The following is a 24,589-nucleotide window of genomic DNA, read 5'->3' on the forward strand; positions in this document are numbered from 1 at the left end:
ATCATGACCGCGAGAACGCAGCATGATACTACAGTTCAGGCTGGATTATTTGTGTAGTGTCTAGTGTGGCTTTCATGGGCTTTTGCATTGCTCAAGACTGTATTACAAAAAGTGTTTTATACAAATTAATTCATCTTCATCTTATTGTGCATTAAAACGCGTTAATGACCACAGAAGACGCATGTTTTGTTTTTTTATTATGTTTTTTTTTCTCTTTGTGTTGCATAAGAAAAGACTTAATCAACTGTTTCTTGAAAGGAAAAATGGAATTTAGGTTAATACCATGCCTATTTCATGCTCCATTTCAAAGGCAGGAGTAACCTAATAAGGAAATAATTAAAATATAGCCGTTTGAGGAACTCGAAACTGCAGTTACGCAGAGTCTCTAATGTGGATGACACGGCAGGTGATGTGTATGAGTTCTCTGGATGTGTCATGGTGTGTCATTCACCAGCTGTTAAACAGCGTCTCATTTAGAACGCTGCATAGCCTACGTCATCGGAGAAGTCTCATTTAAGAAAAGTAACGTTAAATTGAAAGGTAAAATATAAATTTTAGTATTCCTCACAGGGAATAAGAGTCAATTTGAATATGGTTAGTTTTTTTTTAAAATAAGTCATCCTTAATAACGTATGCAGCCTTCAAATGCGACCTCAGGAGGACGCAGCCTCTGCCACTGAAATGAGACGCATGTCTGCGTCCTACAAAGGCTGCAACCTCTCTCTCTCTCTCTCTCTCTCTCTCTCTCTCTCTCTCTCTCTCTGTTTTGCGTTGACATTTGACAAACCTTTAAGACAATGAAGTGAAAGTCATACTGACATAGATGAGAGCTACCGTGTGTGTGTGTGGGACGACGTGGGATAAGACCCGCCCGTAAATGTGATCTTTAAATGATGAGCCAGTGGAAATTCTCGTTTTAGTGTGCGTTTGCTTCGAGTCAGGACCACTACACAGAAAACAGTAAGAGAATATTATTTACATGCGATTGATTTGTGAATATTAATCATATATACATAATTGTAACTATGCTACATTTCTATGCTACATTTTAAATATTTAATCATTTGGTCATTTTAGAAGTTGCTTGTGACTATTTTACTTCACTGTTCACTGCTGACTGTTGAATGGATTAATGAATGAATTACACTTAATAATAATATTTTGATTATCTATTGTTACAGTGTTTTATACAATAGAGATAGTTTCAAAGCAGCTTCACATGATTAAACAGGAAAGTAACAATAAAATATGCAAACTCTAATTCTGCTATAAAGCAGCTGTAGCTTGACAATAGTGTCTGCGCAATAGTTGACTACAATCAGTTCAGTGTTGGTTTAGTTCAATTCAATTCATTCATTATGAAAGTTCAGTCCAGCTCTACTGAAGACTTTAGTGTCAGTGTTATTAAACAGTTAATTGTATTATATCACAGTTAACTAATAATTGCTTAACAGTTGTTCAATTGTTTTATTTGTTATGCAGGAAGAAATGTTGGCTGCTTTCAGAGGACTTGCAAGGATTCTGTTAATATTCAGTCTAGTACTGAACTCCAGTTTAGGTGCAGACACTGGATGTAAAGACTGGAATTTTAAAGAAGACAGAGAAATCTGCTGCAATGAATGCAAGCCAGGTACAGAGACATTTACTGACAGCAATGTACTGCATTATATTATAATATTTTTGCAATACTGATATATTCTTGTAAAAATGTATCTTAATTTTAAGATGCAATTTAATCCTTTTCCTTTTTAAAAATAATTTATTGGAATTTTGAAGACGCCAAAAAGCGGATTACAGATTATCACTGAAATTACACATTAGTGAAGGAAGTTTCAGATCATTTTGAAAGTGTCACATGAAAAGGATGTGGTTTAGCACGCAAAAGGAAATCCATGAATTCTTCTCTCATTGCGTAAAGATGACTAGATCATCATTAGAGAACCCAATGGGTTGTCCTAGAAATCGAACTATAAATAAGGAGCTCTGTAAAGCTTACTCGAAATGACCATTTTCATACCTTCCAAGACTGGGTGTGATTCTCTATAAGCAGTAACCTTCCCTATGTTTGTGTCTTTCCAGATATCAGACGTTATATATTGTATGACATCAGTTAAACATACAGTGAAACTAAAATGTTAATATGTTATCAGAATAAAAAAAGGTTGAACTTTATATTTTTCTAAATATATGGGGGGAAAAAAACTTCCATAAGACTTTTGGACACCTTTTAGTGATTAGAGTGCTGAAGTCATGCGTCTTAAAGTGTTGAATGTGTATAAGATTCAATGGCTGTGCTGAAAGCAGCTGCTTGTGATTACAGGGAACCGCCTGGTGGAATATTGTGGAACAGATCCAGAAAAGCTCTGTACCCCCTGTGAACCTGGAACTTACGTTAATGGTGTTGAATTCTTTTGTAAGAGATGTGCCCAGTGCATAGGTATGCTCCAGTTTTACATCCTCACTTCCATTTTGGTTAACAAAAGATAATTAACGGCTATGAGAGAAAAAAATGTATTTATCTGCATCATCATAAGCTTTGAGCTTTATGCCGAGTACATAATATCATACTTAGTAAGCATTAATCTTTCTGTTACATGTTTACAGGAAATCAATTTACATATAAAGCTTGTACTATCAGCAGCGATACAGTATGTGGATGCAAGGAAGGATATCTGTGTGGAAACGACAAATGTTCCTTCTGTGTTGAGGAATGCAAGGTCGGAGAGGAGCCCACCAAAGAACGTAAGACTTGAATTGAACTTCTATTCTTGACTTTTTCAGATTAAGAAGCTCTCAGGCTGTTTAATATCAAATTGCTTGCTGTTATGCTGTATTATTTTTAATTAAATTCTGTAAACTGATGCTTGCAGGATCTTGTAGAAAATGTCCAGAGGGAAAATTTAATGATAAAATCCACAGTATGTGCAAAGAATGGACAGCAGTCAGGTAGTGTAAAATTGGCTGTTTAAAATTTTTGATATTTTTTTCTCTGAAATGCATTTGCCATAAAAGTCATTCAAACGTTCTTATTTATTCTCTAGTTGTCCTGATGGACAGACTTTGGTCAAAGGAAATGTTACCAGTGACAGTACATGCATAAATTTAGGTAAGAAGGGAATACAGGAGAAAATAACTTGGATGGCAAGCAACGTGCCGCATCATCTAATGTTTTTGTGTCTGTTACAGAACCTTTATCTGCTGTGAAAACAAATCAAAAAGGTAAGTGAAAATATCTAATGGAAAAAACAAACAAAAAACCACCATTGCAGAGCTGTGCTCAAGTTAATTGAACTTATATTGTAATATGAATTTTATCAATATCAAATATCAAATATTAAATATCAAATTCTAACCTCAAGGACATTTTTGTTTTCTCTAGAACAGATAAACTGGCTTCCAGTTTTCATTGCTGCAGGGATGGCTGTCCTTTTTATCATAGGATCCGTGGTTGCATATGTAAATGCAAAATACAAAACAGAGAAGAAGCCAAAAACCGATACCCCTGACCAAGGTACCATTTAGACCTCATTTTGTCTTTCCTATTTCTTAGAATAAAACTACCTGTCTTGATATTGTGTGATTTTACAGTATTGTCATTCCTTTCTTTTAGACGACTCAGACGTGTCCAGCATAATGATTGTTGAGCAAGAAGACTGTAGTTTTCGTCATCCTGAGCAGGAACAGGGTAGCAGCTCAGAGTCCATCAACACGCAAGACTCAGAGTCTAAACTCATAGTGTGAGTTTACTGGACAGTATTTTTTTTTTATCTGACTTTAGCATTGCTACAGGAACAAGAGGACAAAATCTCTGAGCATCTGCTAGACTGTGAAATACATGCTTGCCTGGGTGTTGATAAGCCTTTCCAGTTGGTGTATCAGTGATTAATTTGAACAAAATGAGTGTCATTTGTTCTGAAGAACAAAATGAACTTTCACCTCTGAGTTTTTAACTTCTGAAGCCTGGTGCACCTTCATAACACAAAGATGAGAGGTTGGTAATGTAGGTGTGCAGTAGCAGACAGTGTGTCAACACTTCTATGAGAGTAGGTGTCATCTACTGGTGCTCGCGTCACATTTTCAGGTCAAAGACCTCTTGAAATACCCTGGTGGGCTTCCCCACTTTTTTTTAAAAGAGCAGCATTTTAAAAAATGATCTTTGGATCAGGAACAAAGAGACTAACATGAACACAGTGAGACATGTTTGTTCTTTAACCATTTTTATTCAATAATAGTTCTTTTTCCAGTTGTTTTTAATACTATGGTTTATTGTCTGGAAATCAGCAGAGTGCAGAGTAGTTTTTAGGTAGCTAAATGTGGTTGACTATGTCATGTAGTTAGAGAACTGCTGAAACTAAACATGACCTCGGGATTTTTTAGTGCATTTTACATTTCTGTACATTAGGAATTAAAATAAGTAAAATTGTCAACTCTCACATTTCTAAGCCCCGGGTTAACAAAATTATGATTTACTGTTCATTCATTCACAATTCATTCTTTACTTGAGGTTAGGAATTTATCCTGTGCATTTAGGTTTTGACAAGTTGACCTTGACAATATGGCGGATTGCTTACGTATAGAGGCCCATAGAAACTGTCACTAATGAGGCATCTATGTATATCTATGGTTGCGATAACTCTACAAACCGCATGAGTAATTCATGAGGTGAGCGCTAAATCAAGTCTATGATTGGTTGCTGGCCGTTATGTTCTGACGTCGCTTCATTTCACAAGCAAAGATAACTTGGTGTCAAGGTCAGTGTGAAAAGCAGTGTTGCCAAGTCCACAGTTTTCTTGAAGAAATTGGGTTAATTGAACTGTTGCTGTTGTTTTTTATGCTAGCAGGTTTAAGCAACCCCAATAACATGAAATTTAGCCCCTTAAATGCGAATCTTACCAGGGGAACCCCATTAAAAACTTGTATTTTACCTCACCAGAATGTGATTTTTATGGGGATCTCCCTCGAAACGTGATTGGTCTAGTTTTGGGCAGGTTTTTATCACTTGGGCAGGTTTAGTTGTTAAAATATAGAATATAGAATGCAAAAACTACATTGTAGCCCTGTAGTATACTGTACAGCTTGTTCACCCCAGGGCTCTGAGAACTCATGTGTTTGGGAATTTCCTATAGTTAAATACCATGCGTTCATGTAGTAGATCCTGAGGTCATTAAACTTTAAAAGGTATTGGGTACAAAATCCTCTGAAATTGCAAGAATATGGAAGATTTCCTTTAAGTTTATTCTCACTGAGAATGGAGGTCAATAAACCAGTTCAAGTGACAAGCCTCTGACATGGTTTTACATATCTAAACTAAAAGGATTGTTCAGTGGACTGTATATCCTGTATCTCCTGCTGACTCAGTGGGAGTTCACTGATGAGCAGAGTTGAAAAATATTTACTGTATCAGTTATGTTATTAATATAGGAATCACGATGAATCATTTTGCATTCCAGTTTCATTTTACTCCCACATCTAGACATACGTGTGCCAACGTGCCGAGCTCCACATCCACAAAAAAATGAAACGCACTATTTGGCTCCAAGGAGCTGTTTTCTCAGGGCGTTATAAGCAAAACAGTAATGAAACGGGAGTGGAACAACTGGTGGGTGAGCATGTGATAATGGTGGATAATCTTTAACAGTCAAAAAAGGGTCACCCAGTTTGTCACCTTGTGCGTCACCATGCATTTACTATGTAAAGCCTTATACCGGGTAATCCTTTAATAAAACAGCTCTACCTCTTGTATATAAAAACAAAAAACGTTTTTTTTTTCTTTTTTTACACAAGTTTCATTTTGTAGGAAGAGAAGGTCTCACTGGAAATTTAAGTTTGAGGTGCTTTTTGCAGAGATTTGCATGAATTTGTTGGTAATTAGGGAAAGTCTTAACCTTTACATACAGTTCAAACTGAATTCCACACAATTTCTGCTGTGAATGTAAAATGTGTTTATTGATTTTATGCGTGTGTGTCTTCTTTACAAAGTATTCATTAAACTTTATATAAGCAATGAAGGCCTAATGATTGATGACAACACATTACACATTTACATTGTTGTCATACTATACAATGAAAACATATACAGTATAATGTTAGCATTCAGCATCAGTACATAAATACATGGAAGTTTCATATCCTCCAGCCTTGCCAAACAACTGCATTTATATATATAGATTATGCTGATGTACACTACAAAGAAGGAAGACAGCTCAAGCCAAAAGTGTAAACCACTAAATATTATTAAAATAATATTACAAACAGTAAATGTTTGATTTCTGCAATGTGAATGCATGACCAGGTTCTGCAAAAACGTTTTCATAACTTCTTACATAAGGCGACCATTAGAAATGAAAATAAAACTTTGGGCAAATAAAGATAAGTGTATTTCCTGGAATAGAGGGGGAAAAAAGTACATGCAATTTATAAGGAATTCCTGCTTGAATATCTTAAGAGATTAAAAGTCATGCAGAAAAACTCCAAAGACGTTCACTCAACCATGTGCCAACTTCCTTTATCAAAGCATAGTATCGTTTCAGGTTTTCCCAGAAGTCAAATGTGTAATGCCAAGTACTGCTAGTGGTGGCTTTCCCTCTGTGGTCACATACCAGCCACTAACTCGCTGTTAAACAAAAATGAAAGAAACCAAAAGAGCATGACGTGACTTAAACAGATGTTTACTAGTAATAGCAGCATTATCTGGATGGACTGTCCCTGTTTTGCACGTTCAAGTTGATTTGTTGATTACAAAATTATGCCAAGTCTTGGAGAAAGCAGAAGACTAGAAAGCCCCAAACTGCCAGCACATGCATGCATTTCTTTAATCTAATTTGGTTATTAATTCAATATTGCGGTTGATTTCACACGTTTGTATGCCCAGCATCACTGCTGTTTGCAGTTCTCTTTCGGTTTTGCATTTTCCTTTTTCTCCTTGGGCTTTACTCGTCCCAGTTTGTCACTCTGTCGTTTCGTCGGGGGCACAAAAGTAGGTTCCTCCAAGGGGCTGTACAAACCTACTTGTGAAGTTTGATTTTGACAGGAATCTATAAGTTGATAATTTTATAATTATTATTCATACCATTCATAAATGCTTTAAAAGCCGTTTGCGTTATGTGAATGAATGAAAGCATCATGACTTCGACCTGATTCAGCTGCATCCTTCCTTTGAAAGGTGGGGTCCAGCTCTTCTGCAATATTCCTGATGGCTTGCGCTTGCCTGTGTGGTGACAAAAAATAAGGTTAAAGAATATTTCCTGAAAATTAAGCATAGTTTTCATAGTTCACATGAGAAAATTGTGATTTACATAGTCATGGAAATGTGACTAGGGTGCTGATTGTCTGGGGTGAAGTCATCAACCGGGGATTGAAGACCTTTGGAATCCAGTCTCTGCCTCTGTATAACACAGCAAAGTTCATAACTGAATTTCTTTGGACTACTACAAAAAAGGCAACTAAAGGTCAGTTCACTCTGGTCCAAACAACACAAACAGCGTTTTAGAATTTGTTTGAAATCGGTGTTTGCTTGACTCAGTGTGAATCATTCTTACATTTCCAAAGAACACATGTGGCAATACTGATGAATCATATGATTAAAAGTAAGGTTTAACCAGCTCATCAGTTTTAATATCTGAAGGAATGTGCCTAAGGCATGCAAGGACAAGATTATTCTGCAGAGCTGTCATTTGATATATTCAGATAGTAGGAATTTTTGGTTAGTTAGTAACAAGAACATGGTTGCGCAATAACAAAATATAGTGCAAGTCTAAAAATATGGCTACCTGTCTGTCGCATGCTGTTCTATCATTCTCTCCATATTCTTGAACAGGTTCCAGCTCATGAGACAGCCGTTTAGCCTTTATCTCCTGTTTCTGCATGAAACGTGCAATTTCCTGCCACAAATTTGATAATTAATACACCCATTAATGCATTGGAAAAGTGGCTCTCATTCGAACTCTTACCTCATCTTGTGCAACCTGTGCTGCTCTGAAGTCTCCAATAGGACAGTCCCTTCGAAGAGGAGAGGAACCTTGTGGAGTCTGAGAGAAGAGAACACACTTCCTGTTACTGATGGGAATATGAAATAATCTTTGTGGAAGAGCACTAATAGGGCTGGCCGGTATGATGGTATATACCAAGGGTGTTCAGTCCTGCTCCTGGAGGTCCACCTTCCAGCAGAGTTTAGCGCTAGCCCTAATTAAACACACCTGAAAACCTACAGACATGCATGTTGGAGCTAAACTTGGCAGGAAAGCTGCCCTCCAGCAGCAGGATAGCTTAGTATATAATATACCAGTGATATTCAATTGCATTCCTGGAGGCCCTCAAAACCAAACATTTTGAATGTCTCCTTCATCTGACACTCCAATTTCTAAAACATCTAATGATCTGATGACCTGAATCAAGTGTTTTTGATTAAGGAGTGAGTGGCATATACCAAAAACTGTGGTAGATATATTTGGTCTTGTAGTTCACCTCTTCGGCCAATCTCTCCTCCTCTTCCTGAAGCCTGCGGGCAAGCTCCTCATCCAGCAGCACTTGCTCCAAATTTCCCAAGTCAAGCGCAGCCCTTCCACTCCTGAGAGCAGGTCCTGTTGGGTAATACAGGCAAAATCACAACCAGATAATGTGGAGAGGAGGGTTTTCATGCCACCATCACCATTCAGCTAGTTGAGCCACAAACAGAAGTGTCCAATCCTGCTCCTTGAGGGCAACTGCCCCGCAGAGTTTAGCTCCAACGCACTTACCTGGAAGGTTCTAATAATCCCAAAGACCTTAATTAGCTGGTTTAGGGGTGTAATTAGGGCTGGAGCTTTCTTCTCCTGGATTGTTAGCCTTTCAGGACCAGAATTGGACACTTCTAGCTGAGGCCGTTGAATGTGGATTTCCATTTGATTGAATGCATTGGGAATTTTACTGGGTAGATTACAGCCCTGAAAACACACCTAAAAGGACACACAAAGTAATAGCCAAATCAAAAAGTAATTACAAGGCCAAGTCAAGAAGAACCAAGAATATTTAACTGCTCTAAGAGAAAGAGAAGCAGATGAGATTTTGAGCTTTTTGAGAAACAAGGATGAGATCTAGTCTGACTGGAGAAGAGATCAAGCTTAGGTAAAAGCAGATGACACCAAAATAATGGTCTCAACTCCCAAGATGTACACCGGAAGCACACAGGACTGGACAGGAGTTCTTGATCACTGATTGGGGATGATTGGAAAGCAATGATCAGATGTAGGGACAGCCTCAGTCACACTGCAGAGAGGGGTTACCTGCTCCAGAAGATTGCCCACTGCAAGACTGGAGTCTTTGTATCAGTCTTTCCTCCCTCCTGCGCTCCCTCTCCAACTCTTCCTCTGTGCTCAATCTCTCTTCCTCGAAGGTCTGACAGCGCTCACTTTGACTTCGCCTCACTCTATGCTCTCCATGCTGGTGCTCTCGGTCTAGCCTCCTTTCATCCTCCGTTAATGATCGAGGTCTCTGCCGTGCGTTTCTGCCTCTCGCCATCTCCCAACTCCTCGTATCTCTCACACGGTCCTCCACTTCCAATTGTGACACTCTCTGCTGCAGTGAGGGGGCATTATTGGAGGCTCTTGGTCTAGCCAAGTTAGTATCATCTATGCTGCATGTCCTGCTTCCCTCACGAACAGATGTCCGCCTGACATTACCATGATAGCTACGTCGCATGGAAATGTTCCGTCGAAACCCCTGAGCTTGAGAGTGTAGACCTTGAGTTTCTCTGAGGTGTGTGAGATCATCTATTGGCATACTTTCTAAACACTGAACTCTTTCCCTAGCATCCCTGTGACCATTTTCATAGGTCCTACAACCGTTGGCGAGATAACTGTTAGAGCGCTTCCGTTCATCCGGGAAATGAACATGTCTTTCCCTAAAACTCTCTCTATGGCCACAACCGTCTCCCTGCAACATTCTGTTACGATCCTCCCTCATGCTGCTGTCTCGACTCAGCCCCGTTCCCGAGACCTGATGCTTCTGTCGCAATATTTTCTCAAGTTTATAGACTGGTTCAAAGATATCATCATCATCAGAGCTGTGGCTAAGGTAGCCTTGCTCACTCATATCGTTCTTTATGAGCTTAATGACGTCACCCCATCCACCTGACAGGTGTGAAGATCGGTTACTGCTGCTTTGGCTGGTCATGCTTTTATCGTCCTGCTCTAAATGAGCTTCGCAAGGTCTGCCGATCAGCCTCCTCTGCCCTACAGGGGGCTTGCTGTCCTGTCCTATGACTGTGTGCCTACTGTACTCAATCAGGTCCTCCTCAGAGTCCGAGTAGGTGGGCGAGGAGGAGTGCTGCCATCTTCTGGTTGGAGACTGGTTGTGTGGTACATGAACAGGCCGGGGTAAGTAGGGACGAGCAGGAATACTTGTAGACTCTTTAGTAAAGCGAACCATGCAAACATAAAGCAGGGGATTTAAGAAATGGTTAGCGATCAAGTGTAGCAGAGTAAAAAGGTTAACATATGATGCTCTTTTTAAAAGCAAAAATAACAAATGAAAATAAAACATGCATTACATGAGAAAAAAAAACATGGAGTTTCAAATGAATTCAGGGTAATTTAGGACTGGTTAGTAGTGTCATCATTTATTCACTCATGTCATTCCAAACGAATTTTCACCTTTGGGTGAACTATACTTTAATTTTGCAGGCATGTATGAAGACGATGTACTTAAAGCAAAACATGTTCTTTCTACATTTTCTTTTTATGCCATTAAAGGATTTCAGCTTTTAATGTCAGACACAAAAGATGTGGTGAAATCACAGAACTTTTCAAACAGAAAACAAACTGGACTTCAGGATCTTATCCCAGATGATGTCATGTCCTGTTGGGATTAGAAAGCTGGCTATGTGTGTCATATGTATGATGGATGCATTAACAGTACACTGCATGTTAAAACAAAGAATGTGTGTATTATTTCAGTAGATTTAATATTCCAAGTTTGCTGAAAGATGATGAGTATTCAGAAGTATTCTGTGTAAGAAATAGTCATCTGTGGTGTCACGTTATTTTTTACAGAAAATCAGATGCTTATACAGGAAACAACCATTTGACTAGACAGAAGACACATGTGACAAGACATTGAGACATACATTCTTACTATGAACATGTTTACTACTCATTTCTCCAAGAAAGCTACTAAATAAATAAGGGAGACAAACAGAAATACTGTTATACAGCAAAATAACTGCTTTAATCATGTGTAAGTCGAGTTTCTCACATTGTGCCCTCAGAATGTGAATGGCACCCATATTAACAGTATACAGAATTTATAATGTATGTGAACATGTCGCTGATTCCCAGAAGTTCTACTGAAAGTATTCTAGCAGTTAAGCACATTTTCGCTGGGCCTCACGTAGCAAACTAAATGAAACTGCACTATAAACCTATTTATCAACATGAACTTTCACAAATAAAACTCAAAATCAGACTTAGTTCAGATGATTTAAACAGTTTATAGCTATACTATGGGTTTTGGGTTCAGTGTCAATGTATATGTGCCCCCCTTGACTTGATCTCACACTCCTAATAATCTATAAAAAACATGGCCATTATGAAACAAAATATTAAATGCAGTAATCTAGAAATGTAACTATTTTCTATACAGAAGTGTCGCTTTAACACGCAACTGTCAGTGTGAATACAACGTGAGCCTGCGGTCATAAAAAAGTGACCTTCCTAAAAACTATTAGACCACTTCATAAAAACTGTTCAATAATGTCATGAGTATTTTACCTCTACCATCTTTATCTTGGTAACTGCTCCTGTGTCTCAAATAAAGCTCTTCCTCTTCCTGTATCCTTTTTGCTATTTCCTAAAAAAACAACAACAAAAATAGGCTTTACAGATCACAGCGGTCATTTTGGGGAAGTGAGGATTTGTGTTTTTTTTTAACAAATTTTAAAGGAATATAAAAAAGTATGTAAAATATAGCTGTGAATTGTATTTGAAAGAAAAAAAACCTACTATAATAAGCATTTCAGAAAGAAATAGATTGCCAGTTATTCTGTTATGACACACCAAGGTGAAACCCTCAAACCTAAGCGTGGGCTTGTGACTAGAAATATATCCGCTCACACACTCCACCACAGACGCTAGTGATAGTCGGCATACGTCAACAGAGGGGAATTTCCACGCTGACGTATCAAAGGCCTTCAGACCTGCCTGCTCTTACTGCAAAAAGCCCACCATGTCGAATCTTCAAACAGCTATGTGCTAGGTTTGCAACTAAACTGGCAAACAGGGGACACAATTTATCACACAGCTGACCACAATGACTCACAAGTTTCCTCTCACAAAATATGGTTGAAACATATCTTAACTGAATCAACTACAGTACGATTACCACAGTGACCATTTCCATTCTTTTAATCACATGCATACCAACCTTTTGTGCCATTTAAATAAAGATGAAATATATGCATATTTCATTAAGTTAAAAACTGATTTCTGTGAAAGCATTACTTGAACCCCTACAATTTTATATATGCTTGTAAGTCACTAGTGTCTCGCTTGGTTACTCTTTGAAAGATTTCTTATTTTATATTTCTACCTTCCTTTAACGGTGTTATTAAATACTGTCCTTTAAAGTCTTGAGAAGCAGTCATAAATGTGACAACAGTCTGTATTTGAGAGAATTTACAGCACTGTTCCAGAAGATGGCAGACTTCTGTCTTTATGAAAAAAGTTATTTCCAACAATCATAAAACTTTGACTTCTACGGAGCTAAAATCTGGGATTTGAATGTGGTTTACATACTTCGACATGAAGAACTTAAAGAGCTGGGCTGAATATTTATAAAAAGGTTTTTGAAATGCGAGTTAGCGTTAAATTCCGTTAATGGTCACAAGGGGGTGCTAAGGTGCCGGTGGAAAATTTGAAAGAAAATAAAAAATATATATTTGAACACTATCCTTTGAATTGGTGTTCAATGTTTAACTTAAATATGTTTCTCCAATGTTCTAATAGCAGAAATAAAACTAACACTAAAGCAAGACATGATGTTGACTTTGCTGTTAACTACAAATAAAAAAACACATATACTGTATAAAATTAATACGTATTTTGGCTTTAGCCAATGACAAAAAGCTAGTTTTTTAAATTTGGAAAATGTTGAATGATACCATGCCTAATATTTTCCACACACAGCATAAAAGGATCTGAATACATAAAAGAAAAAGAAAAAGTCTCTGCATTAAGTAAGAGGGTCCCTCATCTCACGTCATGTTAACCTCCTCAGCAGTATCTCTTGTGTCTCTTGCCATATGGTCCTAATTAACCTGTTATGATGACCTTTCTTACTTCACAGCACCCACAGAATTAAATCCATCATCCTTCGCCATTTATCATCCTGCTCAAGGGGTCTGATTGGGAGATTATCTGGCACCTGGACTCACCCCTCCAGATGAGGTTTGTTTGTGTACACTATTAGAACGACTGGGTGAGAATGATGTTCAGCATTACTCTTCCCTGCTCCTGTAGGAGCTCGATAGGACAGCAGGCTTCAGAGCCGTGTGTGGAGATGATATTTAGATGCGACCTGCTGCTTTAATTAACACTGGGCTGCAGGGGTGTAAATATGTATAATTAATGCAGCAGAATGACATTTTACACAATATGCGAGGCCTGTCAGTGCAAAATATGCCATACAGGTTTGAAAACACCTTCAAGATTACTAGTAAATATGAATAAGCAAACTGATATTTTATAATGTTTATTTTAAAGCTTCATTTAATTCAATTTTGACTGAATGTTTTGTTAAATTGATTTTTAATTCAATTCAACATTTCAAAATTGCAATGAGCACTTTTGGTGCTTTCTGATTACATCTTTAAAAAAAATATATATATATATACTTGAGAAGCAGAACTGTAATGATTTGTTTTCAGAGAATATCTGGAATGTTTTAAAACCAAACTTTTTATTCTAGTTTATTCTAAAACAAAAAAACTGATATAAAAAAAAATCAAGTGAGGCGAAAAAAATGTAATGAAAAGTTTTTAAACTTAACAAAAATGTTTGTCATGTCAAGTCATGATTCTTTCATGAGTCAAAAATACCTGCAGAAACAGAGATCATGTTCACTATACAACTCTGAATCATAAAATGTCCCAAATGTCAAAATTCTGAATTAGTAAAATACTGTAATTTGAAATGCCTCCCAGGGATGTTGACTCAGAATCTACATTTCTGAGATCACCTTCATGATAATAGGTGGTCAGGATCTAATAACTTGATATGCCAATGTTCTCTGACTCAGTTGTTCTACTTGCTGAGCCAACAATTTCCAGCTTTGCCACCTGAATCACCCTCAAGACGCTCCCAAAAACACTTTCCACAGTAAGCCCCACAGGCAGTCTGTCTTCAAACAATTCTCAACAAAAGACTCCTTAATTAAGGTTCGCTGCAATGTCATCCAAGTGAAAAATAAAAGTTAATTATTTTTCTTGGCAGACTCAGAAACCTCGTTGCTACCTGTTTAAAATTTCTCAATTTGTCCTGGAGCATTAAAATAAGAACTCAACAAATGCAATCAGGAGGTCTTACATGCAGAAATCTTTATCTCTTGCTTTTGCTAAAGTATTATTTATTATAAAAATGCGTTAATTGAACTAAAAAGTGTAAATCATTTTATCAGGACAACTACTATTCTAGGCAAATTAACTGTCTGGTTAAAGGAGCAACCACTCTCAGAAGCAAGACACTACAGGAATTGTTAAAACAAAAAATACAAATTTGGCATTATTTGCCGACTCATGGCGTTCCAATCCTGTATGAGCTGCTTTCTTATGTTGAACAAAAAAAGAAAATATTATTTTAAAGAACCGAACAGATGTTGGTTCCGATTGACTTCCATAGTAGGGAAAGGAAAACTATGGAAGTCAATGGGGACCAAAAACTGTTTGATTACAACTATTCTTCAAAATATATTCATGTTCAACATTAGAAAGAAACTCATACAGGTTTTTAATGACATGAGGGTCAGTAAATGATGACAAAATTCAAATTTTTGGGTGAACTTTCCCTTTAAGCACTAGCTAACATTGCTACTTGGACTGAACTTTTATGAATTATCGCTTGCAGCTTTTTAACCACTATGCCACACCACCTCTAACATAACCTCTAAATAACTGCTATAACATGCGACTCCCTAATACAAAGCCCTCACTAAGGAAAAGCTGCAGATCCATAGAGATTTCCTTTTATTTCTGGAGGAGAACATTTCCACACTCAGCTTTTCTGCTTGTAAATCACTGAACTCGAAGACTAGAAGCGCGCCTGGGGAGGTTATTTAAGGTCAGCTGGAGTTAAATGCATCTGAAGTTGATTAATGCACAGTATGAGCGTGATTTTTGCTTTATAGTAGCTCGATGCTCATTCTACCGTGTGGTCTTTGCCAGCACTTCTACTCCACAGGAGACTAGCTGAATACATCATCTCACTGGTGTCCCACAGTGACTCATTAATTATTGATCCATTTGATCCCTCAGACAAAGTGCTCCAGAGGTGTAAATGAAAAACAGAAGGGGTGACGTTTACTGAGCCTGGAGTGTGTTCCACACCTCGTCCTCCAGCTCCCTCCTCCGAGCTTCATCCGAACGCCGCTGGATCTCCTCCTGAATCATGCGTGCGTATTCGGAGTCTCGTTCCTCCCTTCACAGAAAAAAAAAGCACCTTTGATATAATGAAAACAAGTAAAACACACATCTGTTTCCTTTAGTGGAAGGAGGAAATCCTGAGACTGTTGCACTATTGGACAATAGTGGACTATGGACATGTTATCAGCTGAACTGAACTACTGAACTGCTGATAAACAGTATACAACCATGAACAGACAGTGTCATACCTGATACCGTGTGACTAGTCTTTGACTGTGTGTGTGTGTGTGTGTGAGATCTTACAGCTGGCGAGTGGCCTGGTGCTGCAGCATCTGAGCCCTCTGCTCCTCCTCATCCTGGAGTCTTTTGGCTACTCTGATGTCTCCTTGCACCAGGTGACTCCTCTGCACATTTGAGTTGTAATACTGCTCAACTGTTGAAGAAAGCATGCATGGTTACAGAAGAGTACATGGAAGACACACTACTGTTTAAAATTTATTTGAAAAGAACCGAATGTCTATTCAGCAAGGAGGCATTAAATTGATAAAGAGTGGCATTGATAATGATATAAAAAATTCAATTTGAATTTTCTATTCATTAAAGAATGCATAACAGGTCCTAAAAATATTAAGCGGAGCAATTGTTTCCTAAACTAGTATAGTAATAATGTTTCTTGAGCAGCAAATAAGCATATTAGAATAATTTCTGAAGGATAATGTGATACTGAAGCATGGGGTAATGGCTGCTGAAAATTCAGCTTTGGAATAAAGGAATAAATTACATTTTGAATAAATTGTATTTATTTATTTTACAATATTACAGTTATTTTTATTGCTGCATTTTTGTTCGCATAAACATAGGAGTAAATCTTACTGACAGTAAAATCATGAAATGTAGTTTATATCAGAATATTTAAACCTTGAAAATTATTTCTAAACATACGATGTATTTGTTTCAGTAAATAATGTAATTAGACCCCCTGTAGCCTTACTGTGAAAAGGAAGTGCACATTTGCACAGAGAGATGATCTGATTTGACATGTAAATCAACCTAATCAACCTAATTTGTTTTGTTTTCATTTAGGGGTAAAAAGGCAGAAATGAAAAACAAACAACTTAAAGATCTCTCGATCTCTGTGGATGGCTGTTATGAGAACAGACTAAAACTAAACTCAACTCTACCTTATTTGACCAAGCAGGACATTTGAGTTGACCAGGCGGACTGACTCACATGAGAGGTCTTGTTACCTTCTGTACTGAAACACCCTTGTATTTCTAGGTGTGTGAGCACCACTTTAGAAGTTCACAAAGGACGGGTGTAAATGTCAAGGCTGAGAAAACAGATTTTAAGCTTGTATTAAAATGCTTTAGGTGTGGCAGATGAAATTAGAGAAATGGGACTTACTTTCCTGTTCCTGCAGGTTATGAGCTAGAGCTCCATCCTCCAGTACAGCAAAACACTGGCACACTGCAGAGGAAAAACAACACTCAATACAACTGCAAAACAATTAACAGCTGCTGAGCTTTTATCAGTGGTCTACGATCATTTCAGATTATAAAAGTATAGTATCTATAGTAGTTTAACCATAAATTACTATTACTATTATAATACTGACAGACATTTGAACTGTGTTCAGAGACATGCCGTGTTTGTCATGTCTTTAAAAACCACTTCAGGTCATTTTAGAAAAGCTAATTTAAAAATATAAACACATATTATCCCTTTAAAAAAAAAAGTCTTAAATTCTTTATATACTAACTTTAAAAATGAGACACTCAGATTTCATAAAGCCATAATAACAGTCTACATGACAATAACTGACCCAGAAAAGTTAAAAACAAAACACACTTGTGGTTTTGGTCCCGTTAAGTGTCACATTTCATTTTAAACCCTTTTTTAATATAATTGAAAACCCAGAAAGGCTCTCGCTGCTTTAAGGAAAATCTTAAAAGAAATCTGTATCATGCTACTGAAAATAATTTGTCTGTCAATTTGTAAAACCAAACAAAATGTAAGTTATGTCTATGGGGCAGGCATTTCACAGGATTTAAAGGAGAATTACGAAGATTGCATTGTTTTTCTGTACTAAAGTGTTACTTAGCAATCAGAATAAAATTGTCTAAATTGTTCTTTTAATGGAAGGATTATTATCACACATTATTTTCTGTGGTAATCAGCAGCATTTTGATGCCATTGATAGAAACTAAACTTTATTTAACCCAGAACATTCCTTTAACAAGAGGCAAAAACACAGAGTATCAGGTCAGTGAACTCTGAATTTAACAAACGTGCATGTGAACTGAAAAGTACAGTTCTTGAGAGTCTTTCAAGCTGAGATACAGCCACATAAAATACACAGAGTTGCTGCTTATATGAGAGCGGAGCGCAGATCTTTTGGAGCACTAAAGCATCACAGAAAAAAAAGTTAAACAAACACCTTTAAATAAACACTACTCAAACCTTTTGGGGTGCTGTAAATAATTTGGGTGATAATGGACAGTATACAGTAAACCTAAAAAAGCTCAGTATAGTTTGTATGTTCTGTACACTGCAGAATCCCTCAAAGAGTTAAAGTGAAGAACTTTGGTGCTACATGTTGTGGTGAATGTTGAGTAGTGTCGATTGAGGCAGTGTCACTGGTGTTACCAAACAAACATATACAGCTCTCAAAAACATGCTCATGGCAACAAAACTTCAACGATCCCGTGGTGCCACCCCTCAGGATATCCACAAAGTGTACACCAAATTCAAATTTAGCAAAAAGCAACCTCAAATTCAGCGATTTTCAGGGCGGCTGAGTCGCTGAGGGTTTCTGAAAGGAATACGGCCTGTAATTGACACAACAGCTGGAGTCTGAGGCTTCAGCGCTGGTGCTGGACCTGCGGTCGGGACGGAGAACATTACAGACCCTGAGAGCAGTAACAGTTAGCCTTTTACTAAATCAAGAGCCATCAGAAACTGTTGGATTCACACTCAACAAGACGGAAACTTGAAAAACAAATGACCTCTAGCTACATCTGCTTTACTTCAGGATGCCTGCCTGAGCAATTATGTTGAATTAGAGTTGAATGACCTTAATATCCTAATGCAGACTTCAGCACAACCTCTGACCTGAGCAGCTGCTGGGAATCTATGTATAGCTGTGAGGCCCAGCCACCCTGTCTGGTGGGGTGAAACTACCGACCCCTAAAAACTAAAAATGCCAGCAGAGAGAAATAATCCTTCTGTGGGGTATCCCAGGTTTAAATGCAACCGTTTCAGTATCTGAAAAGACGAATGCATTTTCTGCTTGAGCCCACCTGCTGCATACTGCGATAACCCATATCAGATTACACAAGCACCTCCCAACAATGCCCTCACGCATCCACATTCACCCAGAGCGCACACACATACGCCTGCACACAGGAGGAATGGTTTCCAGATGTGTCAGCAGCAGGAAAAAGACAAGCTGAGTAGAAGCATAGTGTGATTGGTGGCGTTTACTTTGGAAAGGCATACAGATAAGGGCAGAAAAATTATGGTCAGTGTCTTTGTCCTCTTTTGAGACATCCACTGGCTCGGTAGACTCAGTAGCTGGTTTGTTTTGTCCAGCAGCCAACATACTCTCTGCCTGGGGACAGGCCATGACAAGAACGCTAACATCAACAGAAATACACTATAGAAATATTTGTGAACCCTATATAGTCTATTCCTCGCCAATATCTAAAAATATGTTGATGCTGCATTACAAATGACATGCAAACCTATTCATCAAATGTCAGGATAACTAGAGTTAAAGGTTTAGACTACTGTTCAAAAGTTTGGGACCAGGAAGATTTTTTATTTAAAGCTGCGGTAGGGAACTTTTGACGCTTTAGCGGTTAATAAACAGAACTGCTTGTGTCTTGCGGAAGAACATCGTAGCCGGAGCTACTTCTCTCTGTTTATGTCTATGAAGAATCACAAAGGTACTGGGTTACTCCGCCGCAGTACCCCCGAAGCAATCCAAATTGTCCAAATATAAACACTTATTATAGGTGCACCCTAGTGATTCAGGACAGGCTAAAAACACGGTTGGGAAAATGGATTCATGGTGTACTCGCTTATTATATACATTTTCCACATTTTGAACACAAACAAAGTTATGGACCGCAGCTCTGATTGGTTGTTTTTTAACGGGAGCGGTATTTCACAGATTATCTGTCTCATATTCTACTGTCAGGACATAATGACAGGTTTAACAAATATGTAAAAAATATATTTTTACAAAAGTTACCTACTGCAGCTTCAATATATATATATATATATATATATATATATATATATATATATATATATATATATATATATATATATATATATATATAAAGAAAAGAAATGAATACTTTTACTCAGCAAGGATGCATTAAATTGATTAAAAGTGACAGTAAAGACATTTATAATGTTACAAAAGATTTCTATTTCATATAATTGCCGTTTCTTTCTATACATCAAATAATCCTGTAATCAATTTATCAGCGTTTCCACAAAAAAATATTGTGGAAAAGCAGCAAATTAGGAGTTTATTGAAGCAAGTGTCATAGTTAATAGTTAGTTAATAGTGAGAATTGGTCCCCAAACTAAAGTGACTGACAATTATTCTCAAACTTAAGATTCAATTTCAATCGATTTCTTTTGTATCTAGGTGTTTATATGCAATATGAAGCTAAAATATAAGATTCACGACTGGGCTATCAGTTGGATCATACAATTATCAGTTTAATTATCATTTAATCAGAGCTACTATTCTCAGGAAGCATAACACAGCAAAAGACATGTGAAGCCATAATGATAGCATGCAAGCCAAGCACATACGCCAACAGCCAACTATTAAAAACATCTGGTCTGATTCCTTTAGGCAAAACAATCCTAATAACACAAGAACAACAGAATTAACTACTGAGAGTTGAATTTAGTATGTTGATAAGGTTTGGCCAGGAAAACACATTAGTCTGCTTTCCGAACACTGATCTGTCCTTCAACCTACACCTAAACTGATAAGATTCCTGACAGCAGTGTCCACCCCATAACAGTTCAGTTCAGCCAGTGCTGGGATTTCTGCTCATCTTTATCTACAGACGAGGAACTCCAGAACCCCTAAAAGCAGGAGGCTCATGTCTCTAAATCTGCAGTCAACAAAAAACAACACTCACAGTTTCACACGTCGAAAGTATCGTCCATTTCATCCAGTCAATGAGGGAGAAGCTGTACATCTGCGTTACTTTAAAAATTCACTATCGACGCTCTAAACACCTGTAAATATCATACGCTGCTCTCATTGTAGGAGGAGGGATTTGAGCCTGGAGAGCCGGTTCTAGCAGCGATGTGGTTTAGTGGCCCTGATCTCAGCATTCAGGTGTCTGATTGGGGCGTTGAATGCATTGGCAGACAAAGGGGTGTGGACAAAGTTGTCAAACTAGTTTTGCAGAAGCCAAGCCAAAAAGACATGCTCATATTACAAAGTCAGGCAAAACATATGTTTGAAAGCATATATGCATACTTTAAAAACATGAAACGCACATTTAAAAAATAAGATAGAGCAGTCACACCATTTAAAAAATAAGATAGAGCAGTCACAGCATGCAAAAAAAAAAAAAAAAAGTGTCAAATCATGATATTGCTCAATTAAATGTGCCCTTGCTGATGAAGAATATTAACTTCTTTCAGAAAAAAATATTTATGGGCCTAAATATCTATCTGGGAAGAGGTTTCATGACATAAATAGGAAAAAGGGTCAGTGAAGGCACGGAGTAAAGGATGCAAATGGGTTAAAGTTCAGAGAGGAAAGAGGCTGCTTTTTTTCAAGGGAACTGTGGTATAGAGACAGCATTCCCAAGACTACAGCAAGAGAACTACCAGAGAAAAAAAAAACATCCACGGGAACTGATAAAACAAGAGTGAAGACAAAGGGAGCTCACTAAAATATATTTTTTACACAATGCTTTGGGGAACTAGTATTGAAAACAAACTGAGGAAATGAAAACAGTGTTGCTCTCAGGCCAAGTTTAAAGGATAAAAAACCAATGGGAAAAACATGGCATAGTAATGCATAGACATTGGTTAATTGGGTGATCTAATGGAGTCTTTGTTTTATAGCCGGTGCTTGTTTAAGCGTAAAAATACAAAGGAAAACAATGAAAGCATTATGTACAGAAAGAGAATGGAAGGGAAAGCATCATCAAGATTTCCCCTTTCAAAAGAAGCATGAGAGACAATACTGGAGCAAACTGAGCCATGTAGTAAGGCTCTTTCACCAATGGAAAAAAAAGACAGCTCTTTTGCTTCAGAGATATACAGCAGACGTCTGGAATGTTAATCAGATCTCAGACTTATGAGTAAAAGCTTGCAGCACATGAGACATCAGAATGGCAATCAACAATCAGTCCCATAGTGATGTGACAAATTCTGGAATCTTAAGCATCATACAGAATAATGAAATGAAAATGTGTCATGCAGGTCTTACCCTCCTGGACTCTGGGCAGGTTGGACTGATCCACCTCCAGCTCTGCCATGACTTCTGGCACTGCTCAACAACTCATGCCATTCAGCAACACCTACTCATGAGAGAGAGAGAGACTCTGGTTAGTGCTAGACCAACTGGGCCAAAGTGGCTTATTTGGTCACTGTGAGTGTCCCAACAGATACACAGTTCACCACCGTCTCATTAAATATATATTACTTATGAGACCATAAGGCACAAATCTTTTGACAAACCACTGCTAGAATACTTGCATGTTACACAACACACACACACACACACACACACACACACACACACACATATCTCTACATATTTACTTAAAACACAAATAAAAAATATATAATAAAAAATATATTAAAAAAAAAAAAAAAAAATTATATATATATATATATATATATATATATAACAGGAATAAGGAGTTGTATAAGACGTGTAAAAAAGAAATATTCAAAAACAAAACGTCAAAAAGAAAATCAATAAAGTAAAACGAAGTCCATTTAAATAAGTCATTCTTTTAAACCATTTGCAAAATAAAATAAAACAATACAAAATCAAATCAAAATAAAGGAATTTCTTTAAGAAGTAATCTGTAAATAAATGCAAACAGCTATAATAAATAAATATTTTAAACATTAAATTCATTACTGGCCTAAAAGTAATTTTAATTTGGACGTAAATTGCAAAAATATCGACTCAACCACAGCATAAATTGTGTTTTACCATAATACACTGTCAGGAAGCATAAACAAACACAGTGTGAAGACAAAATATATGACAAAGTAGGTAATGCAAAAGATCCCCTAAACAAAACAAAACAAAACAAAACAAAACGAAACTAAACCAAGCAAAAGACAAACAACCCAGCTAAAGTGAAATGAATGGGCACAGTGCGGTAACTGGATCTTCACATTCCTCACGATTTTCACCGCAATGAATCATCACAAAAACATCAAACACTGAAAACATGACTGACTACAGACACCAAACACAGTCCTTACCTGGTCCACGCTTCTCTTCTCTGGAAATGCTCTTTTCTGCCTCCAACTACTTGTTGCGTACTAGGGGTTACTCAAAAAACTCTCACTTCTCATAAGCTCATACTTGGATCTGGCGGTGTCTGAAACTAGCCTGAACTATAATTACCCAGTTTCAAAGTTTCCGACTACACAGACTGTTTTTGACAACGAGACAATGGCATAAGCTTCCACAGGGATGGGAAGCCAGCGCGGACAAACTTCAGGCTCCCTCCCTTGACCAGCGCGCTCATTACATCACACTGTTGCGTCCAATCACATCAAACATTAACACAATTATCATTTAACAACCCATAAAGGGGGGGGGGGGGGGGGGGGGTGCTCTTTAAAATATACCTAGATCAAAAGTATTTTATTCAATGTAATTATTGAAATGTACATTAAATTGACAAAACATAATTAAAAATAATAGCAAATTATTATATTAATTATTATTGTTAAGTTTAATTAGGCTAAATGAATAGTGGATAATAAATGCATAGTATTTTACTCTGTTACAAAGTGTTCATCGGAGGAGTGGGATGATATTCTGCCCTCTACTGGTGACTGAGTCTTTAAATCCATGCATTCTGAAGGAAACTTTTCTCTTCATGACACACCTGCAGGCTATTACTAAATGATACTTAAAATACATACCGTATTTAAGAAAAGTAGTAAGTATCTGTCATTGCTGCTTTTTTAACTTTAGTAACTAAGGTCTACAGATCAACTTCAAATCTGAATGGGAATGCAAATTGTAGCCTACATTTCTGTATTGCATTATTTTTTTATGTGCATTGGACATTTGATTTTAATGTGCATTTGAATGTTGTGATTTTGTGATCTTACATAGCCTATTTAATTAACAGATGTAGCCAGACTGAGAGTGACGTACATCCTTCATTTCTCAGGTCTGCTCTCTCTGATTAAACTCCGAGCTTTGTAAATGTCAAATGTGCATCACTAATACATCTTTGTCAGCGGGTGATAAACAAATGTCATGCTCTCCTCAGCAGATGGGTAATCTGGACTTTATACCCCTGAGCTTTATTTTTATTACCTTCATTGACATACATGTTGTTGGAATCAGTGTGGCTGCCTGAATTCCCAATAAAATATTTTTACCTGCATCAGTTAAACAGCCTTTCCTATGAATTTAAAGAGATATATTTTCATGTTCAACGTAAAAGGACTTCATGGGCTAAATGAATCACCTGATATATTCATAAAATAATCTCTTTATGTGTTCTGCTGTCTAAAGACCTTCAAGATGAACATTTGCACACCTGTGTCCCCCAGTTGTTAAATCCAGTAAAACAGGTCAATGAGATTCAAAGGTGATAAAGCCACTGTGGACCTGCTACAACACCCATCCCGATTTATTCATGGATATTAACTCAGGATTTTATAATAGAACTCTCAATAAAAACACTGCATTGATTATGATTCACTCAGCTTCGGTAGAGTGGT

The 24,589-nt window shown here is 37.4% G+C and overlaps 2 protein-coding genes across 5 annotated transcripts; one reads left to right on the forward strand and one right to left on the reverse strand.

Annotated features, from left to right (window-relative positions):
- The first annotated feature begins 778 nt into the window (after positions 1 to 778).
- Positions 779 to 6,004, forward strand: tnfrsf9a (tumor necrosis factor receptor superfamily, member 9a). Its single transcript, XM_052593990.1, has 9 exons — positions 779 to 960; positions 1,483 to 1,630; positions 2,321 to 2,437; positions 2,605 to 2,742; positions 2,871 to 2,946; positions 3,042 to 3,106; positions 3,187 to 3,219; positions 3,380 to 3,511; positions 3,611 to 6,004. Exons 2-9 carry the CDS (start codon positions 1,489 to 1,491, stop codon positions 3,739 to 3,741), a joined length of 834 nt encoding a protein of 277 aa, XP_052449950.1. The 5' UTR covers positions 779 to 960; positions 1,483 to 1,488; the 3' UTR covers positions 3,742 to 6,004.
- On the reverse strand, positions 5,919 to 23,375 carry ccdc187 (coiled-coil domain containing 187). 4 transcript variants are annotated; one of them, XM_052593986.1, is made up of 13 exons: positions 23,105 to 23,367; positions 22,089 to 22,179; positions 17,012 to 17,074; positions 15,911 to 16,040; positions 15,572 to 15,662; positions 11,745 to 11,823; positions 9,261 to 10,385; positions 8,464 to 8,579; positions 7,950 to 8,027; positions 7,770 to 7,880; positions 7,296 to 7,384; positions 7,134 to 7,207; positions 5,919 to 7,034 (listed from the first exon to the last, which is right to left on the reverse strand). In XM_052593986.1, the coding sequence occupies exons 2-13, from the start codon at positions 22,135 to 22,137 to the stop codon at positions 6,874 to 6,876; spliced, it is 2,166 nt and encodes a 721-aa protein (XP_052449946.1). In that variant the 5' UTR covers positions 22,138 to 22,179; positions 23,105 to 23,367; the 3' UTR covers positions 5,919 to 6,873. The 4 variants fall into 4 exon arrangements, 3 of the variants coding, with proteins under 3 accessions (XP_052449946.1, XP_052449949.1, XP_052449948.1); XM_052593989.1 differs by lacking the exon at positions 9,261 to 10,385 and having other exon boundaries at positions 23,105 to 23,356; XM_052593988.1 differs by lacking the exons at positions 22,089 to 22,179; positions 23,105 to 23,367 and adding an exon at positions 20,779 to 20,923.
- Positions 23,376 to 24,589: the final 1,214 nt, after the last annotated feature.

Source organism: Carassius gibelio, chromosome B23 (genome assembly GCF_023724105.1).
Source record: "Carassius gibelio isolate Cgi1373 ecotype wild population from Czech Republic chromosome B23, carGib1.2-hapl.c, whole genome shotgun sequence".
Classification (NCBI taxonomy): Eukaryota; Metazoa; Chordata; class Actinopteri; order Cypriniformes; family Cyprinidae; genus Carassius; species Carassius gibelio.